The sequence below is a fragment of the Carassius carassius genome, chromosome 24 (assembly GCF_963082965.1).
Source record: "Carassius carassius chromosome 24, fCarCar2.1, whole genome shotgun sequence".
NCBI classification, from domain to species: Eukaryota; Metazoa; Chordata; class Actinopteri; order Cypriniformes; family Cyprinidae; genus Carassius; species Carassius carassius.
The window spans coordinates 9267857-9287753 of record NC_081778.1 but is presented as its reverse complement, the minus strand read 5'-3'; the positions used below and the strand labels follow the sequence as shown (position 1 = coordinate 9287753).

Below are 19897 nucleotides of genomic sequence, written 5' to 3'. Positions count from 1 at the left end.
CAGTGAAGGTGACACAATCAGGGGGGAAGAGGATTCGCCATCTCTTTCCCCAGCATATGAGGAGTTGGTTGATGTATTAACACGAGCTGTAGATAAGTTACATATATCTTGGCCATCTGATAAACAGAGCGCTCGTCCTAAAAGCAAATTAGACGAGCGTTTTCTGTCTTCTAAAACATCTCATACATCACGGGGTCTCCCTTTTTTCCCTGATCTTCACAGTGAGCTGTCTAGATCGTGGAATAAGCCATATTCATCACGTCTTTTCAGCCCTCAAGTGCGCATTTATTCTGATATAAGAGGGCTGAAAGAAAATGGTTATGAAGCGATGCCCTGGGCGGAACAGACGCTCGCGAGCTATCTTTCCCCTGGTTCAGCGTCATCTATTAAGAACCCGACTTTGCCCACGAAGCCTTTAAAGATCACATCTAATTTAGTGGGTAAAGCTTACACAGCAGCAGGTCAGACTGGAGCTTGCCTTCACTCGATGGCTTTGCTTCAGGCTTATCAGGCTGAGCTGCTGGGGGAGATAGATAACAGTGAGGGAGTCAGCCGTGACGAAATTCACGAACTTCGTCGGGCTACGGATTTATCTCTCAGGGCGACTAAAGAAACAGCACGTGCTATTGGTATATCTATGGCTGCTTTGGTTTCTACAGAAAGACACCTTTGGCTTAATCTTTCAGATATTAAAGATAAGGATAGATCTTTTCTTTTAGACGCTCCCATTTCTCATGAAGGTCTGTTTGGTGATGCTGTGAATGAAGTGGTTGAAAGATTTCAAGAAAATAAAAAGCAATGTGAAGCTTTTAAAAGTTTTCTCCCTCGCCGATCTAATCCTGATGCTGCTGGGCGTGCAAGGCCGCCCCAGCCTTCATGCTCCTCATATCGTGTTTTTCAAAAAGAGAGTGTTGCGTCTCGCGCTCCTCCTCAAAAATCACGGGGACCGAGCCAGCACTCACAGCCAAAGCAATCTAAGCAGAAGCCGGATCTGAGGACTGTTCTTCTCGCTAAGAAAGCTTCGGCTCAGAAGAAAAGGTCCTGACGCCAAATGGGTCAGACCTGTGAGGGCAGCCCCAACCGAGACGGTGCGGTGTACACCTCAGTATACGGTGCCCGTCCGGTCTCGGTGCTCTCACGGGGCCGTCCTGCCAACCCCGCCACCCTTGGTGCCTCCGGGCGCAGCGGTCTCCAGCGGGTCTCTGGCGCTGTGTCTCTCAGACGCTGCGTCGGGCTCGCTCCCTCTGAGGGGGGTTCAAGAGCAGTTAGCTCCGGTGGTTCCTGCGTTTCGGCTTCAAGTCCCCGCACTAGCTGTTCAAATTACACCAGAGGCCAGCCTCGAGAAAAGTCTGCCGAATATATCTCAATGGGTCCTGCAGATAGTAGAGAAGGGTTACAGAATCCAGTTCGGTTCTCGTCCCCCTCGCTACAACGGGGTGTTGCTCACAGTAGTGCAACCTGAGCAGGCTCTGGTCATGGAGCAAGAAGTGAAATCTCTTTTAGCGAAAAATGCTATAGAGCAGGTGTATCCTCCCGACAGGGCATCGGGTTTTTACAGCCGTTATTTCATTGTTCCAAAAAAGGATGGAGGGCTGCGTCCCATTTTAGATCTTCGTCTGTTGAATCGTACAGTTCAGAAATTAAAATTCAAGATGCTGACACTCAAACAGATCGTGACTCAAATCAGATCCGAGGACTGGTTCGTCACGATAGACCTAAAAGATGCGTACTTCCATATCTCCATCCTCCCTCAGCACAGGAAGTTCCTAAGGTTTTCTTTCGGGGGCAAAGAATACCAGTATCGGGTACTTCCCTTCGGTCTAGCTCTCTCACCCCGCACATTCACGAAATGCGTAGATGCAGCTCTGGCCCCGCTCAGGCTGCAGGGCATACGTATTCTGAATTACTTGGATGACTGGTTGATTTTAGCGGAATCAGAACAGTTGGCGGTTCGGCATCGAGATGTCGTCCTCGCTCATATGCAGAAGTTGGGTTTGAGGCTCAATACCAAGAAGAGTGTGCTATCTCCATTACAGAGGACCACTTTTCTTGGGGTGGTATGGGATTCGGTCACGATGCGAGCCGCTCTTTCGCCCGCTCGTGTAGCCAACATCCTCACAGCCACATCAGAGCTAAAGCTAGGCCAGTCACGCACTGTAAAACAGTTCGAGAGATTGTTGGGTCTCATGGCAGGAGCGTCCAATGTGATCCCCTTTGGCCTGCTGGGCATGAGACCTTTACAGTGGTGGCTCAGGACCAGAGGGTTCTCCCCGAGGGGAAACCCACTTCGTACGATCAAGATCACGCGGCGGTGTCTCCGCGCCTTGGTCATATGGAGAGAACACTGGTTCCTGTCCCAGGGTGCGGTATTGGGAGCTCTTTGTCATCGGGTTGCCATCTCGACAGATTCTTCCCTTACCGGCTGGGGAGCGGTAATGGAAGGCCGCTCAGCTCAGGGTCTGTGGGAGAGCCATCATCACTCTTGGCACAACAACTGCCTGGAGATGATGGTGGTCTTCAAAGCTTTGAGGCACTTCCTGCCAGACCTGAGGGACCATCATGTGCTGGTCCACACAGACAATACATCGGTGGTCTCTTACATCAACCGTCAGGGGGGTCTGCGCTCGTGCCCACTCTGCAAATTAGCGCACCAGATCCTCCTGTGGTCCCTGGGGAAATTACGCTCTCTGAGGGCAATGTATATACCAGGGACTCAGAATATTGGAGCAGACACCCTGTCGAGGCAGGTGCTGAGGTCAGGGGAATGGAGGCTTCACCCCGAGGTGGTGGAGCTCATATGGGAATCTTATGGCCAAGCAGAAGTGGATCTGTTTGCGTCTCAGTACACGACGCACTGTCCACTATGGTTCTCCCTTACTCATCCAGCCCCCCTGGGGTTGGACGCTATGGTACAGACGTGGCCGAGGCTATGTCTGTACGCCTTTCCCCCTGTTGCTCTGCTCCCAGGAGTTCTGGAGAGAGTCCGCCAGGACGGAGTAAGTCTACTTCTCGTAGCTCTACACTGGCCGAGTCGAATCTGGTTTGCGGACCTGATTCATCTCCTCGACGGTCCTCCCTTGGAGATCCCGATCAGGAAAGACCTTCTATCTCAGGCCGGGGGCACTATATTTCACCCCCGGCCAGAGATTTGGAAGCTTTGGGTGTGGCCTCTGAGGGGGCGCAGCTCATAGAGAGTGGTCTCTCAACTGAGGTTGTGGAGACCATTCTTAGCTCCAGAGCTCCAGCTACGAGGAAACTTTATAGACTCAAATGGAATGTTTTTTCTTCTTGGTGTTACCAACATCAGTGTGACCCCGTCCACTGCTCTGTTGGCTCAGTTCTTGAGTTTTTACAGGACCGCTTCACTTCTGGTCTATGTCCTTCCACCTTAAAAGTTTACATCAGGTTTTATAGCCTAGACCTGGACGCTACTCCCGGGTCTCAGGTTTTTAATTCTTGAGCCGTTGGTTTTTTCTGGCTGACACTCAGGCACTTGTTATATGGCGGTTTGGGTATTCTCGTTCCCAAAGCGTTATCGACGCATCGTCTCTCCCTCGATGGGGAACGTCTCGGTTACGTCTGTAACCTCGGTTCCCCGAGAAGGGAATGAGATGATGCGTCTCCCTGCCATACTTCCTTCGTTCCTGTGATCGACTTGCTTCGGCACTGTCGAAGCTAACACCGGTTGCTCCGGTTGGGGTTTTTATCAATTCCTGGTCGTGACGTCACTCCTGACGCTCACTCTCGCCATTGGACTAGTTGACATGGATGCTTCAGACGCACTCACGCAGAATGCGTTCCCAAAGCGTTATCGACGCATCGTCTCGTTCCCTTCTCGGGGAACCGAGGTTACAGACGTAACCGAGACGTTTTCGGTCACCAGTTTCAAAAAATGGCTAAACAATCTTTAAAGGCGTCATATGATGCTGCTAAAAAGAACATTATTTTGTGTATTTGGTGTAATGAAATGTGTTTATGTGGTTTAAGGTAAAAGAAAAAACATTATTTTCCACATACTGTACATTATTATTTCTCCTCTATGCCCCGCCTTCTGAAACACATTGATTTTCATAAGGCTCATCATCTCTCTGAAATGCGAGAGGTGTGCTGTGATTGGCCAGCTATCCAGCACATTGTGATTGGCCGAATGCCTCAAGCCTGAGACGGAAATGTTATGACTCTTAACATATTGTGAAGCCTTGTCTGGCAGGATCGAAGAGACTAAAACATAAAACCCATTATAAATGTGATATAAACATGATTTCTAGTCCTGTTTTCTTTTGAAAGCCTAAAACAAAGTAGTTTTCACAACAGAACAGAGTCACACACACCACAGCCTTGAGTGAGCGGAAGCCGGAGGCCTAGAGTGAGCCGTGGTATAGAGTGAGCCGCGGCCGGCTTGAGTGAGCAGAGGCTATTACATGACTATATGACTATACTACGGCCATTACATGACATGAATGTGTGTCTGTGTCAGAATTCTCATGACAACAAATCAATGTCATCATTTTCCACTAAACCAAAGTTTTCTCATTGGGCAGTACCTGAGCTGCTGGATGAGATCTTCCCCTTCTTTAATGACGTTGACGGTGACCTGCAGGGTGGTTTGCTGCTGCTGACCGAAACGTTTGATCAGCTCCTGCACCGCCTCCACTGACTCAGCATAAACGTCATCCAGCAACTCCTTCTGAAGCTCCTCCAACCATGTCCACAGCTGCAGAGGAACAACAGCATTACCACCCAATCAGAAACTTCACAATGGTGTGAACCAGTCAGTGAACTATATAGATCCATGGGTCTCCAAAAAAATTATATTTGTTATATGATTTAAAATATCCAAATGCATGAACATAAGACAAAAAGCCAGACGGACTTTGGCTGCTACCAAATGGCTGGTGTTGTTATTTCCTGTAAATGGCTTTATCTTGTGTGAGCTCAGGATTAGCCATCTGCCTGTGTTGGCATGTCATAGAGTATATCTCCTGCCACAGCAGGCCATGCCCTGTCCTTCCACACCTCCCCATTGTCTTTTTCCACCTCACCTACCTCTCTTGTTTTCCAAAACTCAAGCCTTTAATCCTTTATCAATACTTATTCCATTATAAAACACTCTTTTAGGAACAAAGATGTCTATATAAGCCAGCTTGCTACAGATAGCAGATGGCTAACATTATGCCATATGGAGACATTAAAGAGAGCGTTGCATGCTTGTATTAAGTATACGATGAATCATGTACACACTACTACTCATTATCATTCACCATTTGTGGAATATAGATGAGCCAGAAGGAAAGAGTTCTGAAATTATTGTATAAACTTAGTATTATAACCTCTAATTGGAATACTAACGTGCATTTTAAAATTAGTAGAACTGGATGGTTTGGTGTTAACGAAGTAGTGATTTACACTGTAGACATTTGAGATAGTCTGAGTTTATTTTGCATGATCACATACAACCTTTTCTTATTCTTATGTAATTTAAAGGCTGACATTAACTACATTAACACCGATCTTCTTTTCATGCATCTTTTACATTCTCACCAGTCTGGCATTCTCACCAGTCATCTCAGATGTGACGGTCTCTCCATTAACACACTCTACGTCCATGCATCATTTACCTTTACATAATATAAGCAGTGATCTGTTGACTAGTTGACTAGCTTACTAGTAAAAATGTGTCGTGCAAGACCTACAGAGAAATGTTTCCGCACACTTAACAAAATGGTTCAGAATCAGTGGAACACTGGGAACCAGCTACTGCTATATTGTAAATCTATCAATTAATTAATAATAATAATAATAATAATATCATCAACAATAATACATCTCTAGGTATGTTTTCAGAAATTGTGTTTGTACTGTACCTGTTACATAATATTCAGGAACATAATTATGTCAAACCTATACTTTCATCTGAAAGTGAAGACCAAAAAAAGTATAGACTGTGTGTAACTGTTACATCATATTCGAGAAAACATTTATGTCAAGTAGAGCACATGTAAACGCTAGCAAACCCAGACATGTCCACACCCACTATTACTCTCTCATAACTTACCTCTTTGCTGTGAGTGTGGAAGGCCACAGACATGTCGAGCAGGACTTTGCGTTGTTCAACGCGTCTTACGAAATCCTGGATACGATCTTCCAGCTGGTGTGCGGCCTGGTAGATCTCCTCAGGGTCACACTCGCCAGTATGAGCCAGCTGCTCTGCCGCCTCCAGTAGTTTGTCTGCATTTGTGTAGGTATTCTGAGAAACATGCAGAGGTTTGGAAGTTAATATGCATTTGACTAATTTCTGAGATGGCCAGCCCAGTTTTGATTATGGGAGGAGAACAGTTGATATTCAGCTGGAAAATAGCCAAAGTGATGATCTTACATCCATTTTTTCTTACCTGAGCCACTTCTTCAAAGTCCTCATGACGTTTCTGTAATGCTCGGGCCCTGTGCAGAGACTTCCCCACTCCTGTGTGCTTACTAAGGAATGCCTCACCATGGTTTTCAATCCAATCTAGAACCTATTTGAGAAGATATACACAAAGAAGAAAAGAAACAAAAGTTGTTCAGAGGGTCATAATAACAACTAAATCGCTATAAAAGGACCATGAATTTAGTAACATTCTATATGGAATACGTTTATGGTTTTTGTCTTTTTCGTATGTGGAGATTATTATTATTATTTTTAGTTTTATGCAACTGTTAGAACTTTGCCAGTCAATTTCCATATTTGTTCAATAGCTTGTGAATATGGGAGTGGGATTTTCCATGAGTGCGGAAACCCTGTACATGTTATGTTAATTTCTAGCAGAATAAGTATTAAAGAGCAGAGTAAAAATAAAATAATATACTTTTTTTTTTTTTTTACTGTAGGGGTTTTGTAAGGGATCCTGTAACTGGTAGCTACACAAACATCATGGGTTCGGTTCTATGGAATATAAAATACAAAAACAATAATAAAACAATATAATAATAATAAAAGTATACTTTAAATGCACTGTATGATGATTTGGCTAAACGCATCTATCTGATTCATTACAGTAAAAGAGTTCCACTGTATTTCCAGAGTAAAACCACCAGGGGGCACCTCTAAGCAGCAGGAGTCACTGCGACAGCTCCACACCACTATAAACATCAGCACGAACACGCAATGAGGTCATCCTGCAGATTAAGCGAGCAAGACTCTGGTGTCTGCTCTGATGGTGCTATCGGAGAGTACAATAAATGTGTTTATTAATAGAAATTTGACAAACAGAGTAGTATCTGTTGTTTCTTACAGGTTTGCATGAACAGCTGAACACATGCAGTATTTTACTAATAAAAAACTATTAGAAATGGTTAAGTGAGTAGTATATGTGTTATTAACCATATGAAATCTGCAAGGTGGAGCTGCAAAGACTATTTCTAAGTCTGAAAGCTTTCTACCTGCCTCAAAAGACACAGGAGCACACTGTGAAAACACATTGAGTCCTCTACTCATGCATATTTCATTGAGCCACCTTTGATCTGGCTGAATGTGCCACACATAGAAACATTCAGAGCTTTTTGTGTGCTGGCATCTGTGTGCGTGCGAATAGAAGCAATCATTTGTCATGCAGATGCTCAGTCTCAGGCTAACATGGCTGTTTTCTGATGTCTGGTAGTTTTAGAGGTCTCCTATGCCTGCATCATTTTATGGGGCAAACCCTCAACATAATGAGGCTGCTGAACACAGTTACTATGACAACTGATACTGAATGCTTCTGAGAGAAAAATGCTAAGTAAAAAAAAAAAAAAAAAAAAAAACCTGGGATCATAGTGTGGGACAGGCCGTGTGTGTGAGAGAGAGTGGAGAGGCATTTGGATGTTGTTTTGAAAAAGATGACATGATGAATTATTAAAAGATGAATTATTATTTTTTTGGGTTAACTGCTCCTTAAAAAAATAAAAATAAAATAATAATAAAAAAAATACTTGAAAAAGAAAAAAGGCAAATATTTAATCCAAAAAACAAAGAAAGAAAATTAAAAAAAAATTTTTTTTTAACATTTCTGTTAACAATTGCATGTTTACAATTTAATGCAGTGGTGCCTAAAATCTCACTTATAAATTTATATTTGTTCTTTACTGAGCAGTGAAATCTTATTTAAACAGAACTCATTTTATATTCAACGTAACGATGCCTTAACAGGCATTCAGATGCTGCCATTTCATTCAGACAAAGAGAAGAGATTCGACCAGATTCACCTCATTTACGAGCAGGACTCATTTTAGTGTCACACTGTCATATCAAACTAAAAATGATCAAAAAATCATTTTGTGTTTTGCCACATCAATTTATATTAAGAACATTTTCTGTGGAAAATTCAGAATTGCCATCACAGGAATAAATTAGCTTGATGGGAGTAAATACGTCATAAATTGGACCAAAATTAAGTGAAAGCGGGCAGATCAAAATCACTGCAATCAGAAAGTACAATTCTGTGGAAATAGGCATGTGCAAGAAGAAGCTTGTGGGAAGTGGGCGAGAATGTAATGAAAAAATCTGTCTTGCACAGATGTCTCCTGCAACGTTCTGACACCTCATCCACCCTGAACATCTCTCACTTCACAAATAACATGTGAATAAATGCAATAAAATTGAATCCACATCCATATGGGATGTAAAAAACAGTGTTTACAATATTTTGTATATAAAGTATTTTTTAGTTAAGGGTAAGTATCCGACCTGCTGGACATCCTGTTGGAAGACGCAGAGCTGTAGCCGTTGGTGAAGACGAAGTTTGCGGTGCTGCCAGATGTTCTCCAACTGCCTCTGGTGATGCAGAACTTCATGAATGATATCCAGAACATGGTGCACTGTCTTGGAGTAGTTAGCCGAGGATGTCAGTGAATCTGCACTCCCTGGGGTCAAAGGCCGTTGTAGCTTATCTAGTAGGGCTTTGCCATCCTGACTAACCTGAGGATGTACAGATAATACACATGAACACCCAAAGATGTTACTTACAGAAAAAAGAATCCCACCTTCATCTGAAAATCCAGTTCAGTCATAAAACTCTACATGTTCCTTTACATGCAATATGCTAGCAATCACATCTACACAGCTCAAGGTGATTGGCCTATGCTCTGCAGCCAATGAGCTTACTTGCTCACCATTTAAATATTCTGGTACAGTTGTTACTATAAGTTGGTCCTGCAGTGCACCATCATAGTTTCCCTGAAACCTTCCACCTCCCACTTGTCTAGATCTGCTATGGGATTTACTGTATATGTGTCTATACATGCAGCAGCAGCAGCAGCTTACAAGATCACAGCAACATATCTGTGTAAAGCAAGTCCATATTTCCCTTGCAGCAGCAGCAGTGTAGCAGATCTAGTCCACAAAGACCAACAACATTAACATCATCATACTGAAGAAAAACTATTCCAAGAGTTGTCATGACTGATTTTTTTTTCTTAGTTCTTTCTCAGCTCAGAGGTATCCTGAATGTAGTCTTTAAGGCAAAACTATTCACAAACACTAGTAAAAAGTTTTTTTTTTTTTTTTTTTTTTACTGAAGAGCATAGTTTTTTACTTTAATGGACACAGAGAGATTTGTACCTCCAAATAGGCAGTGGTTATGTGTTCATAGAGACCCTGGTGGTGGTGGATTGTGTCTTCCATGTCCTGTAGCTCAGAAGGAAGTTCTCCCTCTCCACAGGCCTTACACCATGAGTCAATGTTGTTCATATACTAGAAAAAGACAAGAATAGTCAAGTTACTGTTTTTTTTAAACCAGCCACATTCACATTTGTAATCTGTTACTACATACACATATGATTACACAGTAAGTCAAGAATATGACCCAAGTCTCAACATAGCAATTGTTGTTATGAGGCTAATGCCTGTTTCACACATACACCGTCTACAGTGCGTATGCATTGCATATTTCTTTTACGCACACCCATGTTAATGGATTCCAGCGTTCACACTGCACGAGGTTGCGGTCCGTCAGTGCGTTCCAGGAGCGGTGCATCTGCAGCAGTGCAGCGATTGTTTACGTACCGAGTCTATTTTTGCTCTGCTGCACGCACTGAATTAAAGTGACAGCGCATTGTTTGTGGTAAGAATGAACATGGATTGACACGGAAATGCTGTAATTTCACAATAAATGTATACTAATTAAAGCCTACTGTGTATCACATGCAATACATGGGTTTTTGGCTAGGTTTAAAACAAGAAAAAGAGCACCTTTAGATAAACAAGGCAAATATATGCACTTTTATGGAAGGAGAAAAACAAAGCTCATTAAGACCCATGGGATTGCTTGCAATAAAGATTTAAATGCAAAAAACACAAGAGTCGACTGTTTCTGTCAGTGGTGTTTTAATTTTAAATATTTGCTATATCCTAACAAGTAGGCTAATTGTTATGTTTAAATGTTTTGCCGCTTGCTTGAGCAGCTTATTATACAAACCTAGAAGTAAAATAAATTAGTAACACGTTGTTTATATTTATTGAGTTTAAACTAATGTCTATGAAAGATTGTTACTGTACTGTGATAAAAGAGGAGTAACTTTGGGTCATCCACCACTGAGTGTTTCTTAAAAGTGTCTTGTTTAGGAAAAGTCTAAATACATTGCAATTTGTCTGTACACATAAAAACTATTTTTCCCCTTCACATTGAGAGCAAAATAAACGTAATAAACACAGTGTCAGTCTATTATTGATGCTGACAACAGATATTAAATGCTCAAGGAGAAAGATAAAGGACCGAAAGATGAAAGGAACAGATTCATTCATCCTTTTTCCAGCACAGGCCTATTTACATGAAGCATTCAACTAAAGAGTCTCTGAAAAATCATTGGTGAGTCACTTACAAAACAAGTAATAAACATTCAAGATTTTACACTGGAAAAAAAAAACAAATATAGTTTAGTCTGACTGTTTATATAGTAGGGGTGGCACGGTTCAACTTTTTCACAGTTCAGTTAGTTTCGCGGTTTTAGAGTCACGGTTTCGGTACAGTTCTGTACGTGCTATGTTTATGGAAAAACTATACTTTCTAATAAAAAAAAGAAGAAGAATATTCTATCCAACTACCAGCATTATTTTGCACAAATAAATACAATAGAGTAAAGATACAGTACATACAATAAACAGTGATTTTCAGTTGTTGTTTTTTAGGTAGGAAGTTTTTAGGTACAGAAATTGAATAAAGTAATCAAATGTAAAACAGCATTGCATATTGGACTGTATAAATGAAAGATTATTCTTTATTGAAGATACAAAAGCTTTTTAATCAAGAGCAGTGATTGATTTATTTGTTGTTGCTCTTCGATTAAGACTGTCACTTTAAGAAAATGCACTGATCCAGTGCACTGATACAGTAGGCCTACGTTCAGCCGGCTATGTCTGCTGTAGGATACTTATCAAGACGAGCATTTTGACATATTTTTTGTCTGAATTTGTCCATTTAAACACAATACTTAAGAGAGAGCTTAATATTTGCACGCGTTCTGAGGCTTCGGATGAGCTCACGCACAAATCTTCTCACTGAGCGCGCGAGCTCGCATCCTCTGGCTCTTAAATGTTTAAACTGGCAAAGCTTAAATGAGTTTAGTTTAAACACATATTAACGTATGCTGTTTAGATCTCATCTGTGAGCACTCTATCAGCACCCGGGTGATGATGGAATAAATGACTGCTCATATTCCAAAATACGGGATTCGCGTTGTCAGGGGTGGGAATTTTTTTTTTCATTTCTCATCGCTAATGTTGTAATGTCTGGGAAGCAAGAATGCACATCCATCAACAGAAGTATTAGCTGAACCCTGTTTGTTTTAGGCCTACATGTTATTTATAGCAAACCCTAGCCTGTGATGTGAATTTAAGACAACCTGACAACTTGTTTTTTCTGATAAACGGAAAACGGTTTTAAAAGTTGGTATGAGTTTTTGTGTTTGGAATCCTACTTTTTTTCTATTTCATTGGGTTCCATCTGGTGTAAAGGCTTTAAAATTGAACTATGTGAACAGTACATACTTACAAGGCAACTCAGTTTGGCTAAATGTTTTTGCTACTACAGCATCTGGACAGTATGTTGCATAGAGCTTTATTTGTTATTAGTTGTAGTAATTAACACACACATTGCATCATCATCATCGATGCATCAGTCTGCTTGGCCACTCAATGTATCTCTAGGTACATGCATCTGCACATTTAGGCCTCACCTGGTCAGTTTTCTGGTGGAAGTTAGCAGACATCTCCAGCAGCGTGCTCCTCTCATCAAGTGCAGAAGCAAATGCTTTCCATTCCTGTTCCAGCTGTCCTGAGATCTGCTGAATCTGCTGGGTTGCATAGTGACCTGACTCCAGCAGCCTGTTCCCCACAGACATGATCCGACTGATGTTCACATACACATTCTGCAAGAGACCACAAGAAACAGTTTTCAGAGTTCTGTATACACTGCATCACTTCCTAAATGTTTATTTATTTTTATTTTTATTTTTTTTGGTGGTGGGGGGGGGGGGGGGGGGTCCAAATGTAACATTTTCAGTGGCTGAAACCAGTGACACCACAGCATTATTTTTCACTATCCAATATTTCTTTCAATCAGTCTTTGGATAGAATCAAGCTCCACCCTACATTATTTCCACCTAAATACTCTGTTTCATCTGGAAACACATCACATAATCACAGAAAGCAAATGTTTACTCTCTGACATAACGGGAGGATCTGAGGTATGCATGTTCTTTGGGAAGAACTAAAGTCTAGTGCATGAGGGTGTTGGTAGAACGTAGAGCTCTGGTTACCATGCTGTTTCTCATATGGGACTAATTACACAGCCCAGAGGCATTCAAAAGGGTACAGGATCAATACACAGAGAGCTGTCAGATGAAAACCTGATGGGGGTTTGTTAATGGCCTGCGTGCAGCAATAAACTGCAGCAGTCGTGTCCAATGCATGTGAAAACCTGGAGCAATAACAGTCACATATAAAAACACACACAAACTTTTAAACCCTTAGCTTTAAATCAAGTCCAAGTACAATACAATATGCAATGAATGCACAATACTATGTTGATTATATAATTTTATCATTGTTAAGGATGTGAATCGGTGCACCCATCTATTATACATTAACATACAACACATAAACACACACACACTAATTCTATGAACTGTGCACACCCACTAAATCTGTTGTCAAAAAAAAAAACATTAAATATTCACATAAATAAATAAATAATTCATTTTAAAGATTACCATTTATAAATAATCCAGCCTGCATATGTAGATAAAACAAGTCATCGATGCCCACATGCACAAATGTATTTCCATAAGATGGAAAGTCAGGATGGAAAATTGTGTTAATAACTCTCTATATCACTCACTCACCCCGAGCATGGTTTCAGAGCTGCTCGGAGAAGATAGACATGCACCAGTAAACCCAAATTCATCAAATTCCTGTGTTATATATGACAGGCCTTGTGGATCGCATCATGGAAACAATTAAGAGCTTCAGGTTTCTCATTTTCATGTAAATCTAAAGCAGCTTAAAATAAACTCTGGCTAAACATATGCTAAATGTTATAGGTGCTATTGTCATGTCAGTGACCAGTGGTTTAGTAGCAAAATTGACTTTCACATGTAGGGCACATCGAATAAAATCAGTTTGTATGATTTACATAAATTTACACAAATCAAGAAATATGTTTGTTGCAGAAATGACACCAAACAAAGTGTAAACTGTATCTGCACACATACAATATATTTTTTAGAAAGATGTATTTTATGCTCACCAAGGCTGCATTTATTATCAAAATCATAGTAAAAAAGAAAAAAAAGAAAATTAATGAATCTAAATTAAAAATTAAAATTAATCTAGTCAAGTAACATTTCTAAAGATTAAGTTTTGATTTAATTATTTGCATATATATTATATATATATATATATATATATATACAATTTTACATATACTTTTATATAACAATTTTATATACTTTTTTTTATACCATATAAACACACACACACACTGCTTCGATGAGGACTTTTTATGTTTTTTTTTTTCATCATTAGTATTTTGTTCAAGCACCTGAAACAACTACATTTTGGATATAAATAACACAGCCAAGACACACATACCGCAGAACAAAAGCCTTCCGCACATGAGAAAATCACTTCATGACATTCTACATGTTGTCCTCCAGATTGTCTTTCATAAGACCGTTCATTTACAACTTGACAAGCATAATGTTGCACTAAGGTGACATTACCCCTGGAACTCAATGATATAGCTGCTTAAGCATGTCTATTACGAAAGGTTACAACCAGGCCCCCACTGTGCCATGTGATGAACATTGACGTCTCCATAAATCGCCTATTGAATTACTGTAAATACATGTGGCAAATGCCGCAGAACCTGCAGGCTATTAACCCAAGGCTATTGTATCATCACCAAAATTCTCAAAATATTCCTAATTATAAACATCCAACACACACATTTTATTTTCTATTTATTTTTTTGATCGTGGTTCTGTGAAATCTTTAACAATTTTAGAATGTAATATAAAAACAGTATCCATGTGGCGCGGCTGACACATAAGAGCTTAGGCAGTCTGTGTGATGTGGAGAAACACAGAGGAGACTGTTGACAAATCAATTATTGAATAAAGATGTTATTTTAGATTTTTTTCACTTACAAACAGTATCCTCGTCACTTCATAATGTTACGGTTGAACTATTGATGGCAGATGGACTATTCTGACTATGTCTTTCATACTTTTTTGGACTCTGACAGTGTAATTTACTTGGCAGTCTACTCTATGGGACAGTCTCAAGCCTCCTGGTTTCATCCATAGCTACAGACAAAGTATTTTAGTTGTGTGAGGTAAGTAAGGATGTGATAAACACGATTAACACAAGACGTGCATTATCACCTCATCAAAAAATATAAACTGAATAACCACCTAATAGGGCTGTGCGATATGGGGAAAATATCTAATTGCGATTTTTTTTGACAGATACTGCGATTTGATTTGCGATTTTAAATTTGCAAAGTCAAGCTTCAGCTCAATATTGTCAATAATGTGCAGCACAGTATGAGTATCATTAACCTGCTGAAAAAAAACAAAAAAAAAAAACGAATTTTTTACAGATTCCATTAAACCATTACAAAATTCATTTTTGTTTTTGGCATTATTCCAATAGGAATTACTGTTTTTCTATCCAATAAAATTCCCATTATAACCCTGAAATCCATTCAATTTTCAATTGTGTTTTAGGAGGGGTTTTCCATATATATATATATATATATATATATATATATATATATATATATATATATATATATATATCAGCAGACAAGATTATAATGGTATAACTACTTTTATAGAATTAACTTAATTACTGAATTTCACTGGAAAGATTTTTATATATATATATAAATAAAAGAACTTAATTTCTTTAGTCAATTATTAAAGTATTACGTGTTACATTGTATTTGGGATTTTAAGAACAAGTGGAAAATGTGTTGAATGTTTCATTTTATTCAAGTGAAATTAGCAAGCAGTTAGACTGAATTTACATTAGTTTTAAACGCAGAGCCAGGCGCGAGTCGATGCAGGTTGCTGTGTGCATTGAGCCTCATCCATACTGCCAGATGCGCTCGTGGAGATTTGCAGTGCAGGGCTGCGCGAGAATATAACCGAGCGTTAAAGGGTTAGTTCACCCAAAAATCAAAATTATGTCATTAATAACTCATGTCGTTCCAAACCCGTGAGACCTCCGTTTATCTTCGGAACACAGTTTAAGATATTTTAGATTTAGTCCGAGAGCTCTCAGTCCCTCCATTGAAACTGTGTGTATGGTATACTGTCCATGTCCAGAAAGGTAAGAAAAACATCATCAAAGTAGTCCATGTGACATCAGAGGGTCAGTTAGAATTTTTTGAAGAATCGAAAATACATTTTGGTCCAAAAATAGCAAAAACTACGACTTTATTCATCATTGTCTTCTCTTCCATGTCTGTTATGAGAGAGTTCAAAACACAGCAGTTTGTGATATCCAGTTCGCGAAACGAATCATTCGATGTAACCGGATATTTTTGAACCAGTCCACCAAATCGAACGGAATTGTTTTAAACGGTTCGCGTCTCCAATACGCATTAATCCACAAATTACTTAAGCTGTTAACTTTTTTAATGTAGATGACACTCCCTCTGAGTTAAAACAAACCAATATCCCGGAGTACTTCATTTACTCAAACAGTACACTGACTGAACTGCTGTGAAGAGAGAACTGAAGATGAACACCGAGCCGAGCCAGATAACGAACAAAAGATTGACTCGTTCTCGAGTCAAGAACCTGTTGCATCGGTTTTCGGATCACCAGTAGTTCTTTCGGACAGTTCGATTCAATAAACCGGTTGAAGAAAACGGTTCACTGGTTCATTTGCGCTCGACATAATGGCGTCTATCTATCGACCTGACCCTGTAGACCTCATAATCCCACTCTGTCTCTCTCCTGCTTTCTGTTTTTTTTTTTTTTTACACAGTTTTTTACACAGTTGGCTAGCAGAGCTGATTGAGAAAGAACGGAGGTGTGCTCACTCTATTGGTAAGTAAGACTTGTCACTCAAGGCTGGGAGTCATGCATATGCTCTAAGTAATATCGCATCCACATTACAGGCTTTTTTTTTTTTCGATTAGCAAATCACAACGTCTCAAATCGCGATTTCGATTCGATTCCGATTAATCACACAGCCCTACCACCTAACACTATAACCAAGTAAATAAAAAAGTGTTTATGTCCATTCATGCCTCATATCAGACAGGAATTTTGTCTCTCAGGACTTCCTGAGGAGTTGGCTGTAGTGTCCCTGGCTGCCCAACAGTCAAGCTAACCCAAAGAAAACATTTGACAAAGCATTTCATCCGTTAAGTTGTGCACAGTTATAATAACGTGAGAGGGGGATGGACTGTTCTCACAGCCAAACACACTAACAAAAGAGCAACAAAGAGCCTGATGAAAACCTATAAAAACAGCCTAGCAATTGTTAAGGGTGGCAACCTTACAAGTGTGGCATAATGAGCTGAAAGCCCATTTGTCCGCATTCTAAGTTAGGTGACGTCATTAACCTGCGCGTGTATTTAGGCTTCTTGCGCGTCTTCTGTGAACGCTCGCCTGTTTGCTTAATGCTGTACACTGTTGTGACCGCTCCCAGCATGTTATTTTGGGAACTCTGGCCTGTTTGCTGCATGCGGCTGTGATCGTTCCGGGTGGACAACAATTTCCCATTCGCGTTTCATTACAAACGTGGTTTTGGCTTCATTCGGATGGCTGTTGTGCGGGCGTCTGTGGACTTCAGGTGCGGGTTATGACAGGTTTTAATTTGTCTTCGCCTTATTAAAGTGTAGCAACTGGTTAAGTGGCAACTCTCCTGCATTTGTTTTGTTAGTTCGTGATTTGGTGTGTGAATGACGATTGTATTAAACTATTTAGGGGATGTCCTTTCGGGGGCCTGGCCTCGCAGTAGGTCACCATCTAATTTCTCCTTTTACAATTTATATGTGCATATATAGATTGTTTTAAATTATTTGTGTGAATTTCAGGAGAACTGCAGTTCGTGCAGTGTCACCGCTGTTTTGTCATAGGCCATTTTTATACTGTTGTGAAACAATGTTTTAATAGTGCCTTTGTTACATCTTTATATTTTCTGCTTACACACATTTCCTCAGTGGATATTCTGCCCATATTAAGATCTCAAATTACCGTTTTCGGTTTGATATTTTGTTTTGTAGAAGGAGTACTTTGTGGTTTTTATTTTTTGGGGTTTTCTTTCTTTTGTATAATTTTCCATGTCTTAAATTGGCTTTCTTGGTAAATGTAATATTTGTGAATTGATTTATTTTGTTATTTTCTTCATTTGATTGGGCCTATGAAGGTTGAATGTCAAGGCCTGTAGATGGATGAGTATTTGCCATCCACCTGTTAGCTTGTATAACCTTTGTGGTAATCTTTTCTTCTTTGTGTGGTATGTGTGTGGTGCCTACAACGTGTGCCGTGACTGATCATTTCACTGGGGTTTTTTTTTGTGCTGTGAGAGTGAGTGTGTAGTGTGTGTGTGTGAGGGGGAACATGCCTATCTCTTGCAAGGCCGCAGCTTCCTTTTTGTGAACATTGTATTTGACTGTTTGAGGCTTGTCCTTTTTTTCCTGTGTATGGGTTTTTTTTATTATAAATTATAATAAACTTTTTTTGTAATTTTGTATAAATACCTGTGTCTCCATGCTTTTGTCTTTAGTGGGGAACTTGTGCGCAGATAATATTCTCTGGGTGAAATTCCCAGGGTGGCGTAGTCTAAACTAAAAACACATATAGTGTCCTTTTTCCCTGCGTTGCCACACAAGAAATGAAAATTAGTTAGAGTAGAGAACACAAATGCATGAAAATAGTAATAATAACAGTTAGCTGCAGTAACATTCTACTATCTACACTTATTTTGTTTTCTTTTTGTTTATATTGTTTGTTTTCTTACACGTTTTAAAATCTGCTTTATTTCTATGTTTCTTTATTATTTATCCAAATCTGTTTTGTTTCCATAACTATAGTGTTTTTTGGTAAAACTTTACTATTAGCATGGCTATTATTAACATATTTGCTGTCAATTAGTACTTAAAGTACTTAAAGCGCATATTCTGCATGACCATGTTCTACATCACAGATCGTACCCAATACCTAAACTTAACTTACTAACTATTAATAAGCAGCAAATAATGAGTTTTTTGAGTCACAGTTAGTTAGTAAAGTCATAGTTATTGGTTTATTAATAGCGAGAATTGGACCTTAAAATAAAATGTGACCTGTTTTTCCTAATTGTTTATCTAGAACTGTTTCGTTTCTATACCAAGTTTTTTCCTTAATTGTTAATGTAAATGTTTTCATACAAAAAATAAACAAAAAATAATATAATAAAAAAATCAAATAAATAGCACGCTGTTTCTTTTAATACTAATAAACTGAATTCTCTTATTTGAGTAATTTGGGTGTAAATTGGACCCAAAAACTACCCCTTGGGTTTGCAAATGCTTCATAAACCTTAGATTTTATATTTGTTATATGTTAATGAATTCCAATTATTGGTAAATAGAGTCTTGTGCAAGATCATAAAAAAAAAAAAAAGTGAAGTGATTTTTGAAGTGAAACTTATTTATTTGTTGATCAATTAAATTCATTTTCGCTTTTAACTCGGTGGTAAATTCAATTCATTTTATTATATTATCATGGTAAATAGTGTTATTAAATGTCATCAGCTTGCTTAGGAAAAAAAAACAAAATAAAAAAAACTTTTGATGCTTTATGCCTAATTTAAGCACAGTTGGGAGCAAGTAACAATTTCATAGATATGAAGATTTACATCCGAATGGTTTTACGAACAATTCACACACACACACACACACACACACACACACACACGTGATGTGATGTGAAGTATATGCACATGACTGTTCTCCTGTGGTATTATATACCCTTCAAGCATTATATATACACATATATGACAACAGAAAATTCATTCTTGCATGACTAAGTGAGTCAGGGCACGTGCACAAACAAACGCACATCATTTAAATGATGTAACACACATCAAGCTACACTGTTATAATGCCTCAGGTGGTGACACATTACTGCTGGACCACTGGGCACAGCCTTACCATGCAATTCATTGCAAAGTGGTCGTGCTGGGTCTGCAGCTCGAGCACATGCTGATGGTTGGCTCCTATCTCTGTGTAGGTTGTCAGGAACAGGCCTTTATTATGGACGATCCAATCGAACATCTGTTGAGTGGAAAAATGGAAGGCACGGCCAATGAAATTCTGTTTTTATGTTATACTTCGACTCCACTCTCATAAAGAAACAGCATTGTACTAATATTTTTGTGCAC

At 39.5% G+C, this 19897-nt stretch overlaps 1 protein-coding gene across 3 annotated transcripts in view; it reads right to left on the bottom strand.

Moving 5' to 3' along the window:
- Window positions 1-19897, bottom strand: part of LOC132102772 (triple functional domain protein-like) — a 217056-nt gene that overhangs the window by 61833 nt on the left and 135326 nt on the right. For all 3 annotated transcript variants that reach the window (XR_009423289.1, XR_009423290.1, XM_059507405.1), the window contains exons 7-13: window positions 19668-19790; window positions 12187-12378; window positions 9575-9706; window positions 8702-8932; window positions 6393-6515; window positions 6056-6247; window positions 4545-4714 (exon numbers count right to left, since the gene is read on the bottom strand). Coding sequence is in view for 1 of the 3 variants with exons in the window: in XM_059507405.1 (XP_059363388.1) it covers window positions 4545-4714; window positions 6056-6247; window positions 6393-6515; window positions 8702-8932; window positions 9575-9706; window positions 12187-12378; window positions 19668-19790 (1163 nt within the window). In the remaining 2 variants the exon portion in view is untranslated. The remainder of the gene's footprint in view (window positions 1-4544; window positions 4715-6055; window positions 6248-6392; window positions 6516-8701; window positions 8933-9574; window positions 9707-12186; window positions 12379-19667; window positions 19791-19897) is intronic.